Here is a 15,722-nt window from a genome sequence, read left to right as displayed (position 1 = left end):
CATTGCTTGCAGGTTTACCGCAGGTGGCGGCCTACCTCGACGACATTCTGGTGGCAAGCGAAACTGCTGAGGAACATCACAAGGTCCTGAATGAAGTTTTCAACCGACTCTCGAAGACCCAACTACGTGTTCAAAGAGCCAAGTGCCAGTTTTTCAAAGAGAGCCTGCAGTACTTGGGACACCGGATAGATGGAAGGGGCACCTACCCGTCGAAAAGCAAAGTCGAGGCCATTCACCAAGCACCTACACCACAGAACAAAAAGGAGCTTCAAGCCTTTCTAGGTATGGTGAATTTTTACAATCGTTTCCTAAAAGGCCGTTCTGAAGTTGCTGAAGTGTTATACCGCCTACTAGACAGTGACAGTACGTGGAAGTGGGGCGAAGAGCAACAGCGAGCTTTCGAAGGACTAAAGAAGCTGCTGACGTCAGAGTCACTTCTAGTGCACTACAATCCTGATGCACCATTAATTCTGTCTTGCGATGCATCCCCGGTGGGCGTAGGAGCTGTGTTGGCTCACAGAGGTGCTGAAGCGCTAGAGCAACCTGTTGCTTACGCGTCAAGAACACTCACTAAGACGGAGCGTAACTACGCCCAGATTGACCGCGAAGCGCTCGCCATTGTGTGTGGCGTGCGTCATTTTCACCAGTACATCTGCGGTCGACCATTCAGCATTTTTACCGACCACAAGCCACTTCTAGGCATCTTTCAACGAGATAAGCAGATCCCGGTAGTTCTGTCACCGCGTATGTTGCGCTTGTCTTTGATATCTGCTTATGAATACAAATTGGAGTATAGAAAGACGCAAGATCACGGAAATGCTGACTGTCTTAGCAGGCTGCCAATACCCGGAGACCGGCCAGACATCGAGCCGCCAGGCGACATCCTCATGCTGGAACCAGTCGAGTACCCGCCTGTGAGTGCAGAAGACGTCGCATCAGCCACTCTACGCGATCCTTGTCTGTCCAGGGTGAAGAAATGGGTCAGGGCCGGCTGGCCAGAACAAGGTGTGCCCCCAGAGTATGCCGCCTATCAGGTGAGGCGCAAAGAATTGTCACTGCACCGCGACTGCCTCTTGTGGGGCAACAGGGTGATACTGCCAGACGAACTCAGAACAAATGTTCTTTGCATTTTACATGCAAATCATCCTGGCATCACGGCCATGAAAGCTCTGGCAAGATCATTTGTGTGGTGGCCGAAGTTCGATGCTCAGATCGAAGATTTTGTTCGTCATTGCCAACCATGCCAAACAAACAGGCAAAGCGAACCCAAGACGCCTGTCCACTTCTGGACGAAGCCCGAAGGTCCATGGAGTAGAATCCATTTAGATTTTGCCGGGCCAGTACAAGGTGTTTTCTTTCTTGTTGTCGTGGACGCATTATCAAACTGGGCTGAGATCGAAATCGTGCCATCGCTTCACTCGTCAGTGGTGATCGATAAACTACGCAGGATGTTTGCTTCGTACGGATTACCGGAGTTGGTGGTTTCGGATAATGGGACGGCGTTTTCAAGCCAAGAAATGCAATCTTTCTTGAGGCGGAACGGTGTCCGTTACATGTATACAGCGCCATTACATCCCGCAAGCAACGGAAGGGCCGAGCGCATGGTTCGCGAACTAAAGTGTGCGCTTCGAAAGCAAAGCCAGGGCACAGTGGCGTGTAAAGTCTCTCGTTTTTTATTCAAGCAGCACTCCACGCCACACACGGAAACCGGGAGAACGCCAGCAGAACTCATGCTGGGAAGGAGCTTCCGTTCTGCCTTGTCAAGCATGCAGCCCGACGTCGAAGACGTGAGGTGTACGAGACAGCCAAATTTGACGTTCCAGCGTGGTGATCCTGTGTACGTGCGGAACTTCTCTCGTGGGCCGAAGTGGCTAGCCGCGTGCGTACTGAGGTCCTTAGGCCACGTCATGTACGAAGTTCAAACTACGAGCGGTGCAATACACAGACGTCATCGTGACCATGTGCGCAGAGCATGGAAGTCTGCTCCACCAGAGACCGCTGACCCTCACTTCCAGTTTCCAGCGACGCCAGCTACGGTGACCAGATCGCCTGTGCGAGAAGCTACTGTGCCAGCAGATAGTGGGCCGACATCGACTGTACCTGATACAGCGCAAGCATGCCGCCGCTCTACTCGTGCACAACGACCTGTGCTCCGTTATGGCATTGACTGCTAGGGGGGGAGGGATGTGATAACAGCATGAACTGAGTGAACCAGTGTGTACTGCGCATGTCTTGTGTTAGAACCAGCACCACCAAGTGAATCGATAAAGCAACCTACCGTACCTACATATACTCGTATCGTTGTGCAATAAAGCATTCTTGCAAAGCTGTTGCGGCGTCCAGGTCGGTTATTACAGTATCCTTACTCTTTGTCCACGCGTTTCGCTTCCACCAATAGCTATTTATTGCCGAAACCCAAAACTAATTATGGTAAGTTCACCCCTAACTTCTCAGCCACACAACTCTGGAACTCATTACCATGCCATGTTAAGAATCTTTCCTATTTCCACGCATTTAAATTCAACCTTCGGAATTATCTGCATTCAGCATAGTCATTTCATCATCCCCGCTTTCCTTGGCAATCTTTAAATAATCCAACTATGTTACTGTGTTAATACTTCGTTTATTTGAGTGTTTACTTTGCGTACATATTTAGCTGCATTAAACATACGTTTGTTTACTCATTTGTTATGGAAGATCCCCTGTACAGTCTGTTGACTTTGGGACCTCCCTCTGTATCAGTGCAATCCCCAATTCTAACTACCATTATTATGTGCAAATAAAGAACTCTCTCTGAACTCTCAGAACAGACTTGGAGTAGGCGCGTTGCTTATAAATGTACCGTGCTTGTAATCAGCCAACCCATTTTCAAATTACTGCCTTATTGTTATATTCGAGGCTCTTACTTACTAGTGTTTGAAGTTTGAAAAACAGTGCGTAGACGAAAACGCGCTCTACTTTCGGAAAAAGACTTAATTTTATTTGAATTCCATGCCGTGCAAAATGTGCTTAATTTCATTCCCATTCCATTCCTCCAAGCGTTGTCGCCATTCCATTCCCATTCCATTCCGGGGCCTCGAAAATGCGGAATGATTCAGGAGTCATTCAAATTCCGGAGTAGCAACTCCGCAACACTGCTGACGTCTATACAGAGCCTTCATGGCCGATACGCCTGGACGATCTGCGTGCAGCAGGACGAGCACACGCTTTCGCAAGGCCCACGGGACCACCACGCAGTTTCCCCAGACCAGGCAATCTCTGTACACAGACAGCTCGTGCTGTCTTACCTTGTACTGGCTATAATCTTCAGGCAGCCGCTCATTCGGTCAGCGCTCAACGATTTATTTATTTATTTATTTATTTATTTATTAAAGATAATTTTAAGGCATACAGAAAGGAGTGGGGAATACAATAGTTAAAAGTGCGGTTTAAAAAGAAGTTACATGCAGGGCTGGGCAAAGATACTTTGATAATGTGTCGCGATACGATACAAGATACTCGGGCAAGAAGTATTTGAGATACATATACAAGGTACTTCCGGAATTACTGTATCTGATACGAGACTTCCCAATTGTATCTTAAGATACTTTGATACATTAGCGATATAATAGCAAATCTGCTATTATAAATCAATATAATGAAGCAGCAAAGGCCTATATACAAAAGTGTTTACGTGAAAATTTCCTAAGTGCCACAAACTATGTTTAAGTTTAATGAAATATCTGTTTGTTTACCAAAGTTTGATCTTTCTTGCTCAAGTCATGCTAGTTTCATTTCGAAAAACTTCTCGCGATTTGTTTGGCTGATAATTAGTCAGTGGTTTTTGCTTCACACTTTTGTAACTGGTGGATGTCGCTGCTCTACTTGCCGACCAGCTAGCGGGTTGCCATCTAATTGCAAGAGCGCCATTAAGAAGCCTTCGCACGATGGCGTGAATACCGCTGTGCAGTCCGACCTTGTCCGTAAGCGTATTGGCGTTTTCGTAATTCCGCATCACTCGACAGGTGTAGAGCAGCAACAACGCTGGTCGCAATATTTTTTCTGACACATCCTGTGAAGACGATAGCTGCAGAGTGAACGTTGACGACATAGAACTGCATTGACGACATTCTGCACTGACGACAACTGTATTGACGACATTCATTGACGACATAGAGCTGCAATGATTTCTTTTTATATTCTACTTATCTGCTGGAAAGCGTTCGTTACACACATATTCACTAACCTGCAATCTTTTACCATTTACTCTCCAAGAGAACTTGTCTCAAAGAACTTTCCTCTCCAAGAGAACAATACGTCTCAGAGGTATTGTAGCGGCACAAAGCGTCGCAGAATATCACTGCTATTTACGCTACTGCCTCTTAAAGCTCTGTTTACGTGCTGATTTGTAACAGTAAAAGATAAACTTAGCGGTGACCTAAAAAAAGGAAAATGAATATATCTAAGTCAAATAGCAGGGCGGTTCTGTATTAAACAATCACAGTGAATAAGTACACAACATGTTTCAAATGAGTGAAGCCAAATATTAAAAAAAAAACGCGTGGCTGACCGCGACTGAATGAAACCAACGGCTTATGGTTTATCGCCATGGGGCGCTCATTATCGTATTTTTATATTTCGCTGAATTGGTTAACTAACTCAGGTCACATATGCTACATTCTTAATATTCGCTTTAGGGCCAAGTGCGTTTCGCCACGTCGTAGAGCGCATTTTAAAACGACCGATCCAATTTTGGGGGGCAACCTACCTGCTGCGTGGTGAATATTTTCCAGCTTTTAAAGAAAGCCCGCGAAATATGAAATAAACCACGTAACTGCGCTGATGCGTTACCGTACTGCAGCGGCCGTCAGAAATGTTGACGCGCTGTGGAGGCGATGCCGAGATCAGCGGCCGCTCATTTAGCCACCGTTCACGCGCCGATTGATTCGCTCAAAGCACGTTTGACAGCGCTGCAGTACGGTAGCGCACAAGGGCAGTAACGTGGTCATATTTCTCAGGATGTCTTTAATTAAACGCCGGTAAAAATCACTACGCAGCATGTACTTTTTCACAAAAATTGAAACGCTCGTTATGGAATACCTTCTACAACGTAACGAACCGCACTTGGCACTGAAGTGAATACCAGAAATGTTATATTAACTAATAATTCATCTTAGTTAATTAACGAAGAAGGCGCAATATAAAAATACCCAACGAGAGCCACATGATGGTAAACCATGTCGTTGGTATTATTCTGTTGAGGTTCACCCCTTCTTTGTAAATATTTGGTTCCCACCCTCTATAAACACGATACGGGTGGCACCCTTAAAAGCTATGAAAATAAAGCATGATGTAACATCAACTTGCATGTAGACATGTGCGCCGGACCCAAGATCACCGGCGGCGGCGTGTGAACGGCGCGGGGATGATCGGACCGGCGGCGGCGCGGCGCGGGAGAAGGGAGACGGGCAGGGGGGGGCGAAGCAGTGAATGCGATAACTACACGCCGTAATGTTACATGAACGGGGGCTAGCAGCTAACTCTTTTTTGCTCCGATCTCACTTAAATCTACAAAACGCTGGGGTATGGCAATACGGCCGCTCCTGGGAGAGAAGCGGTTTTCGGTCATTTTGTAGTATCAGTGGTCCGAGCGCGAAGCAGTGAAATCACAGTGCTCACAGCACGTAGAAGTTATACGAGCTGTTTGCTGGGGGATGTCTGCCGAAATAGCGCGCGTGCCAGCGCTCTCGACCGCGCCCTTATAGCCAAAGTTCACAGTTGCTGCTCGAGTTACGCAGTCCCTCTCCCCAGACATCCCTTCCTCCTCTTTCGCCCAGCAAATGACGGGTGGGGCGTTTTCTTCTACTTGAGAAGCAATCGACGGCAGGCCTCGCACGCGGGTTGATGTTATTCCGTGTGACGGAGATAGCCAGCTTGTTTTCATCTCTGCTTTAGCCATGTTCCTTGCCAACGCTCGGGAGATTTTACTCGCGGGAGAATATAAAATGCGCGGAGCGATGTTATCGATTTAGAGTTTATACGGAACATGACGGGGACGTTAAAAAGCTGTCCTGAGTGTCCATACAGTTGCTAACGCAATAAAAAATATACAAAAAACCGTTGAAGCGGGCTCGCCTTATTCCTGGAAAGCTGCATTGTCTACTCTCCGCAATAAAGAGTGGGCCCGTTGGAAGAATCATATAATCCGGAGTCTTTTCCATTGGTTTCGTTCTCGCCTTCAATACCCTTCTTACAGGGGCATCTCCTCGCCACTTATTAAATGCGAAGTATTGCTTAGCGAACTTCTGCGACTTTGAGCGTATCTATCTATCTATCTATCTATCTATCTATCTATCTATCTATCTATCTATCTATCTATCTATCTATCTATCTATCTATCTATCTATCTATCTATCTGTCTATCTGTCTATCTATCTATCTATCTATCTATCTATCTATCTATCTATCTATCTATCTATCTATCTATCTATCTATCTAGCCGCCTACGACTGTGTGCTCTCCTGGCCGTTTCGTTAATCGGATGTATACCAAAATTGGTGTGTCATAACATGGCCTTATTACGAACATAAATGACAGGTCATATCATGAAAAACATGACACGCATGTCATGAACAGCATGATTTACATTCCACGGCCTTTGGGCTCCCTGGCCGTTCCGTTAATCGGATGTATACCAAAATTGGTGTGTGATAACATGGCCTTATCACGAACATAAATGACAGGTCATATCATGAAAATCATGACACGCATGTCATGAACAGCATGATTTACATTCCACGGCCTTTGGGCTTTTGCGGCCGTTCCGTTAATTTCATATACACCAAAAATGGTACGGCGTGACAAGAGTTCATGGCGAACATAATGACAGGTCCTAATATGCAAATCATGAAGCGCATGTCATGTATGACATGATTTACATGCCACGCTCATGGCGCACTCGCGTCCGTTTCGCTTGCGTGATATACACCAAAATTGGTGTTACGTGACACAACTGTATGACGAACGGAAGTGACACGTGGTAACATGAAAATCATGACATGCAAGTCATGTACGACCTGATTTACATGCCGCGCTCATGATGCGCTAGCGGCAGTTTCAGTAGATTGATATACACCAAAATTAGTATTGCTCGATGTGACTGTATGAAGAACATGAATGACAGTTGGTAAGATGAAAACCATGACATGCATGTTATGTAAGCATGATTTAATTGCCACGCTCATGATGCATTCGCGGCCGCTTCGCTAGATCGATGTACACCAACATTACTATTGCGCGAAGCGACTGTACGACGAAGGTGAATGAGACGTGGTAACATGAAAATCATGACATGCATGACATGCACGACATGATTTACATGTCATGCTCATGACGCACTCGTGCCGTTTCGCATGCTTGACACACCAATATTGGTATTGCGCGACGCGACTGCACGACGAACTTAAATGAGAGGTGGTAACATGGAAATCATGACTTGCAGGTTATGTATGTCATGATTTACATGCCGCGCTCATTGTGCATTCCCGGTCGTTTCGCTAGCTTGGTATACACCAAAATTGGTATTGCGCGACGCCACTGTATGACGAACGTAAATGAAAGGTGGTAACATGATAATCATGACATGCATGAAATGTACGTCATGATTTACATGCCCTGCTCATGGCGCACTCGTGGCCGTTTCGCTAGAGTGATATGGACCAAAATTGGTATTGCGCGATGTGACTGTATGACGAACATAAATGAGAGGTCTTAACATGCGAATCATGTTATGCATGTCATGTACGGTATGATTTACATGCCACTGTCATGGTGCGCTTTCGGCCGTTTTGTTAACGTGATATACACCAAAATTGGTATGGCATGGCACGAGTGCGTGATGAACATAAACGACAGGTCATGCATTTATATACCAGAATATGCGTTTCATTAGCATGGTGTACACTTGATTATGCATGCATGCGTGCATGGCAAACATGCGATATATGGTGGACTAGATGCTATGCCATGAATGATTTCATTTGGCCCAAAGACGAACAAGGCGATGTATGCAGCTCCTTGCTGGCTGCTTCGCATTACATCGATTCCCACAGTGCTTGGTATCTGCCGAATTTTTTTCAATGTCAGCACTAAGCGTTGAACCTATCATGATTTCGCGCTTGTTGGCTACAGTCTGTAATTTCTGCATGCGCGGTCGCAAACGCACAAAATGGAGCAAAATCAGCTAATCGCGCACGATAGTCGTGCGAGAGAAGCAAGAGCGGGTGGTGGGACGCTGCATAGCAAAGCAGTGTGGGGGACAATTCACAATTGTTCTTTCTCAGATATGGACCAGTCGAGAGTATGTACGCTGATGATTTCACGTGAATCACTGTTCTGGCATCACGAAGTGCACCAAAAGACAAGACACGCCAACAGAGAATAACGTGCTCGTTCGTTTTGTTTTTGGTTGTATTTTCAGAGGCTGTTAGGGGCTTTTTATAAAAACAGGGCGTGCAAACACGGACACAGGGGAGTAGTCAATACACCAGAAACGCCGCTGACAACTGAAAAATCACACAGCTGTGGAGCCGAAAATAGACACAAATATTTATCTGCGCATCCCCACGTAAGAGACCGTATACCTATCAATCAAGTGCGAGTATTGGTCTACGTGAGAGATACCTGTTCACTCTCTCGACTTTGTTTTTATGTACGTGTTTCCACGTCATGTCTTCTTAACATGAAGACCTACCAACTAGCTCAGCTATAATCTAAGTTTGCCATTATCTTTACTTCTGTATTTATTTCTCGATGTCTTTTAGTAAGAATGAAAGGAAAAAGTGTACTAACACACGGAGATATATATATATATATATATATATATATATATATATATATATATATATATATATATATACATATATATATATATATATATATATATATATATATATATATATATTATACTATATATATATATATATATATATATACTTATATATTTTATTTATTTATGCACAGTGAACTATAGGTCCAAGACACCAAGATTATGTTATCGAGCGAGTTGGGTCGTCACCATTTAAGGCTGGAGGACGCGGCAGCATTAAGGTTACTCGTGCTATTTCTGGAGAAGAGCAAGATTCCACAACTTCTTGGGAGCTATTCTCCATGCGTTCATCCAAAGGAGATGTCCACAGTCCATTTCAGAAGAGCGCATTCAGCGATTCGAAAAAGCGGTAAGCCGTGATGTCACCCAGCTCTTGACCTCGTCGCCGCACCGAACCCGTCAGCACATTTCTAGCGTAAGATTAGAGTGGACGAAATGCACAGAAACAGGAACTTTTCAAGTCTGAATTTGCATATGAATGTGTCCCAGTTGTTTGAGAACGATGCATGGAATGCGTACCGACCTTACAGCTGCGTTAGACGAGCGGCCGCATTGAACCTGAACCGAAGGCTAACACGATCAAAAGACACGTGCGCCGAAAATCGGATCTCTGAGGACTGCGTTCGCTGCACTGAAACGCATTCTGTTCCTATCATTTGTGTCGAGAGTTTTTGAGAGCTTCGTGATGTCATGATGGCGCTGCAGAACAAGAACCGGAAACAGGCTGCGCGCCTCTCGCCGAGCTCTCCCTATTCAACGGCCGCTGAGATGGACAGTTCATTACATGGACACATCGAGAATAGATCCTTCGGCGAAGTGCTGTATTTTATTTCCAGATTCCCCATTCGAATTGAAACAAAAGGCTAACGGCGGCGCGCCGCAATTATTGAGCGGCGGCGGCGCGAGCGGCGCGACCAGAAACAGGCGGCGGGGGCGGCGTGGCGCTGCGGCGCGCACCTCTACTTGCATGTTAAGGTCAGACAATGAAAAAATCAGTGCCCAGGGGAAAAAAATAAAAGGGCTAAAAGGGCTCGTGGGGATGCTCATGAAAAAAAAGGGGTACTTGGTATTATGTTTCTCAAGTCCCCATCCTAATATCTAAGATTCTTTCTCATCATTTCCATTATTATAATCCAAACTCAATTTCGCTATTTTACTAAATCGTAAGAAGGCTTTTTGTTAATCTACACTCTGGGCATGCTGAGATTATTCTATCTTTGTCGTCAACGTCACCTTGACATAACAGTAAACTGGCACGGAATGTAGATATGTAAATAGCAGAAATGATGCAGAAATGCAGTTAAAAAATAGGTATAAAGAAGAGAAGGAATTAGGGACAAATAACAAAAGACATATTGCAGTAAACAGACGGGAAAAAAGTATACGGAGGCCTAGATAATGTATGGGATGCAAACGGAGGACAGCAAGGAGAGCGGTTGTGCAAACAATCAAATTATCATCAAAATAACTTCTTGAATAGTTTAGCAGGGAGAACAAAAATGCAGTACGGCAAAATAGCTTCTCTTACCTAAATGCTTGTTCTATTGCATCTAGCTTTGGCACCAATGGTGCGATGGTTGTTGGAATCTCATTTGCATATAAGTCAATGTCATCTTGTGCAAGTCAAGATTACATCCACGAGATCTCTGAAATCGCTGATGTGTGAAAGCCGCGAGACACAAAGCAATTCTTTTCTTGCATCCTTGAGACGTTGCAACGAAGCACCATGCAAGACAAACTTCGATAACGACAATACAGGGGCATGAGAATTTGAGCGAAATACGCCGCACGCACACGAGTACGCAGCACAGTATAGTGGCTACTAGCATGTCTCATGGCACCGACTCTACTAAAAGAACAAAAAAAAAAAAACCATTGAGAAAACAAAAGGTCGGCTGAGCGTACACACTCGCGCACTTGTTTTTGTCGAGGTGGCTCGAGCGCCATCACTCTGCTTCGCCAATGGGGATTCGTAGGCCTAATCACCTGTGCTCGCTGGAACACGCTGGCCGAAAAAAGAAAAGTTTCACTGTCGTTAGTTTTATTCGGGTGGCTTAGCGGCAACAGTATCAGCTTGGGAAGCGGAGTCCAGCCGACGTGTACTGTTTCGCACGGTGGTGTTTCTATAGCAGTATATTGTGTCTTTAGGTACTCGATACATTATTGAATGTATCGGAAATACAGATACAGCTACTCGTTTTGCGAGTTGTATCGCGATACAGATACAAGATACCCAAAAAGTATCTAAGATAGTATCTAAGATACATATATCTTCGATACTGCCCAGCACTGGTTGTGACAAATGAATGGTAAAGACGACACACACAGAAAGAATCTAAAATTTTGTACAGCCCTGCAGCGTGTTCTCTCTAGCACCATTTACAGATACTCCAAACAAACACCTTCCTTCTGATGCACAGCCATGAAGCAGATGCCTCGTGGCCATGTAGCTTTTGACGACGGCTGCGTCGAAGACAGAAAGAAGATGTCATCTCGTGGTCTCTATCATATGAAGACTTCCTGCAGCTAAATGATAGAGTAAATATTCCCTGATCAGTAACTAATTGCTAGAGGTGGGAGGGTCCTTTATTCTAGGAACCCTCCGACCTCAACCGCCCGCCGAAAGCGAATATATGTAATATAAACAGCAATACACGCATAATATTTCATACACAGGAGATAAATAAATAAAAAGATCTACGCGCCTACTAAATGAAGCGGACAAGGCGTTTTAAATCAATAATATTAAAACTTGAAGCATCCTTGAGCTTTGCCTTCAAGAGTGGAATGTGATAACGCAATTGGGCCCCCCGTGCGCGTCGCCTGCAGCCATGCCGCAAGAGCACTCTAAAAAAAAGGGGAGCGAGAATGGAGCAACGGGCTCCGTTCCTCCTTCGGAGCAGCGACTTTCTCCTTTGCGGACGATTTACTCGTCGCGCCTCCTTGCGGCAAGCGCCAAGGGAGAAACTTTCCTCCTCATCCACGTGAATTACGCGCGCATGGCGCACGCCGAGTTACATCGTGGTTCCGTGCTGCGGAGAGCGGCCGCCTCTGCGGTCGCCCTTTCGCGCTCACTCGGCAGCCTCAGAGCAGACCTATCCAGTGCTACCGACCTCGGCCAGTTGCGTGCAGTTAGTTGTACCTAGGATTGATGCCAGCAACACGCGAGTGACGTTCATTGTTTTTGTTCTATGTGTTGAGTAACGTGTGTGGCGTTTTTAAATGCGAAGCATTTCTTAGCGAACCTCAGGCACTTTGGGCGTTTCTATCTACGTATCAATCTATCTATCTATCTATCTATCTATCTATCTATCTATCTATCTAGCCGCCTACGTCTGGGCGCTCTCCTGGTAGTCTCCATAACTTCTAATGTACCAAAATTGGCATAGCAGGGGATCAGTGTATGACGAACACGATTCACTGGTCATGCCATGAATAACGCAAAATACTTGTCGCGTACGTCATGAAACCCTTTCTCTCAGTCACGTGTGGCACATACCCGCATACCAGAGTTTATGTTATGCGGGTATGTGCCACAGGTGATACAAAGTCTCAACCAACACAGTAAACGCGAACACACACAGTGACACGCAAGCAAAGTGATAATAACAACAATTGTTGGGGTTTTATGTCCCAAAACCACGACATGATTATGAGAGACGCCGTTGCGAAGGGCTTCGGAATTTTGACCATCTGGTATTCTTTAACGCGCACCGAGATCGCACAGTACACGGCCATCTAGCATTTTGCATTTATCGAAATGCGAGCGCCGCGGCCGGGATCGAACCCGCGACCTTCGGGTCAGCAGCCGATCGCCGTAACCGCTACACCACCGTGGTGGACACAAGGAAAGTGAGGAAGCTCAAGACAGAACACCCCTGGAAGACTACCATGCACTCATTCACGTGGTCAGCAATGTGGACCACGTCGATTACGCAAAAACCGGGGTGAATGCTTCCTACAATAAATCTGTCGAGCGAACAAGGCCTCTCATCATTACCGGTGACTTAAACATTGATTTATCAAGACCCAACAACGCCTGGTCCCTATACTGCGTGAAAGACGGCTTGGATGTGGACAGGGCATCAAAAGACCTCGTTCGCACATCCAGGACAGGAGACGCCATAGATGATTTCATCGTAAGAGGCATCCAGGATTTCCACCAGCTGTACTATACCTCGCACTTCAATGCACTTAGACCCCTAGTAGCCGCGATCACGAACGGAACCGATTAACAAGTCCGGTCCAGCTGCTGGTGCTCACTAATCACGGTGATGACGACCTTGTTCAAGAACTGTCAAGGACCCCTTCTACACATACACGCGCGTTCGTGAAACTCGCGTGCATTCAGTCATAACGGACAAGTATAAGCATAACAACTGTAACAAAACTGTCATAACTGCATCTGTGACTGTAACGTACTCGCAGTGGGCCTGCCCGTGCCAGTCGGCTGTTTGTATATCCAGGGGAACTTTCCTGAATGAATCTTAGTTGCGAGCAACGCCTGTCCTGCGCATTTGTATTTCTTCGTTGTGCTGTTCGGATTCGCGCTATCCAGTATTGAAGAATATAAGCACTACATATCAGCTTACCGCGTCTGGTGTTGGTAACACCCATATTGGTGTTGGCATCGTTACGCAACTGTAAACAACTGGTTATATAATACATATGCGACTCTTCAGCATATATGAGCGTGTTTATACCTCTTCCACATTTCTCTAGCGTCTTTCCTTAAGCTATCGCTCAACATGAAAACTTATATGCGACATTCACCATCGCGTGCATGATTCGCATAACATCGATTCCCACGGTACGTGGGATCTGCCGATTTTTTTTCTTCTTTTTTTGATAGGCTCGGCGTGTGCGCGATGCGCCGCATACTTCTGTGTGTCCCGTGTTGTTTGTATACGTTTGCGCACGATCTGCTTGTCATAAATACAGTAAGTCCCGCTTCACAAAACAGTCTTGTTTTAATGAACACCTTAGAATGGACACCAATAATTCAATTTTTTTCGGCGTTAACATACTTGGCAAGAGCGCGCGTTTTTAGTTTTACACAGCACTTATAGCACTTATCAATACAACAAGCAATATAAAGAAGCATGAAAGTTAATTTTTACAACATTTTAGCAAACGTGATACCACTGGACAGTGCATGCGTGAAAGTACGATAACATATAATTGCTGGAGTTTGACGTGTCGAAACCACCGTAGCATTATGAGGCACGCCGTAGTGTGGGACTACGGATTAGTTTCGATCAACTGGGGTTCTTTAACGTGCACCCGAACATAAGCACATGGGTGTTCTTTGCCTTTCGCCCCCATTGAAATGTGGCCGCCGTGGCCGCATTTTAACGTTAACCTACATCATAATTGCACATATCTGAAAAATAAACCAATGACTTCTGTCAATTAAGCCAAAATTCTCAATCACTTGCGTTTTGGAATACACATGCCATCACTGAGAATTAGGACGGACTTATGCACGCGTGCAGTATGTATCTCTCGTTCTCACAATTTTGCTTTGGCGTGCAAAACTCAACACAAAATACGCTTCTAATGACAGCTATGCACAGCAGGTAATGATTAACACTTTCACTCACCTTTGTGAAAAGAGTATTCCAAATCCAACGCAAGACTAATCACTGCCACAACGACAACTACACAGTTGTCGCACAATGACCGCAATTTCACACGCCAGGCGAATACCGTGACGTAACAGTAGCAGAGCAGCATGTAGGTACAGCGTACTGAAATATTACAGAACACGTAGTGTGGGTAGCGTTCTTTTCCATAATTCGCGCGGTGTAGCGCCAGTTTCTCTACTCAAGTAATCGAGCTGCCGCGGCGCCAAGAGCCACTGACATCGCTCTCGAAAGACCACCGTCTGGTGCGAGGCCATCTTGTCTTGTTTCTCCGCACGACACGCGTTGCAACGTGCGTATACACAAATGAGACGGCCGTACCGCATCAGAAGCATTTTCATTCAAAGGCTAGCAGTTGAACGAATCCATGGCCCATCGTCATAGCTGTGGTCAACGCACAAATAGAATGTGAACAGATATCAACGCCAAACCACTGAACGAAGTCGACGCGACGAAGGCGACAGAGTCTGAACTGCATGTTGCCGATGTTGCGCCCTCCCACAGTAACTATTGAAAATAAAGAAATCAGAGAGAAATTTCATCTGTGGTTGCTGTCGGAAGATGACGCTACTTCAAAATGTCGTCGGAATGGTATGAACGGTTCTCAATATGGCTGTTTTTGCACTAACTTGATCAACTCTGTAATTATATCGTTCATTATTATGCTGCTTTAGATTAACGAGTGCGCTTGGTTAAGCCATAGCTACAAATCAATAATGTCTGCGTATATTGTGATGCAGCCTTACAATGGTAAAGAGTTCAAGAAAATGACGCATCGCTTCTGCCACCATGGTCCACTGTAATTCAGTGACTATATAAGGGCCTGCGCTTCATTGAGGGGTATGTGTAAACACGTGTGTACTTACGCATCTGTAGTGAATTGTTCATGTCATAGGTTTTATACATGCGAATGAATTGTGTACGTATTGAATAGAGTGTGTGTACTATGTGTCTGCCTATTGAACGTGTGCGTATTAATAAAATGTTTGTTAACCTTCCGGTGTCCTTGAGTAATCCATGAATGGGGCCACCTTGCCGACATGCCATAGCCTAGTATCAACTTACGCCGCCTCAGTCAGAAACAACTTTTTTTTAGTATCGTTTAACCCCTCTAGATGGCGCCAGCTACCACCTACTTCACGGCTGCGCCGCTCTCACAGCTCCACCTACTTATATGAAGTTGAACATCTATCTATCGAAACTATGCTCTG

At 45.4% G+C, this 15,722-nt stretch overlaps 1 protein-coding gene across 1 annotated transcript; it reads left to right on the top strand.

The window, feature by feature from the left end:
• Positions 1-774: 774 nt before the first annotated feature.
• LOC119385044 (uncharacterized) lies at positions 775-2,297 on the top strand. Its single transcript, XM_037652609.2, has 2 exons — positions 775-1,034; positions 1,686-2,297. Exons 1-2 carry the CDS (start codon positions 888-890, stop codon positions 2,172-2,174), a joined length of 636 nt encoding a protein of 211 aa, XP_037508537.1. The 5' UTR covers positions 775-887; the 3' UTR covers positions 2,175-2,297.
• Positions 2,298-15,722: the final 13,425 nt, after the last annotated feature.

Source organism: Rhipicephalus sanguineus, chromosome 3 (genome assembly GCF_013339695.2).
Source record: "Rhipicephalus sanguineus isolate Rsan-2018 chromosome 3, BIME_Rsan_1.4, whole genome shotgun sequence".
NCBI classification, from domain to species: domain Eukaryota; kingdom Metazoa; phylum Arthropoda; class Arachnida; order Ixodida; family Ixodidae; genus Rhipicephalus; species Rhipicephalus sanguineus.
The sequence above is the reverse complement of the archived record's forward strand: the minus strand, read 5'-3'. Positions and strand labels throughout refer to the sequence as shown.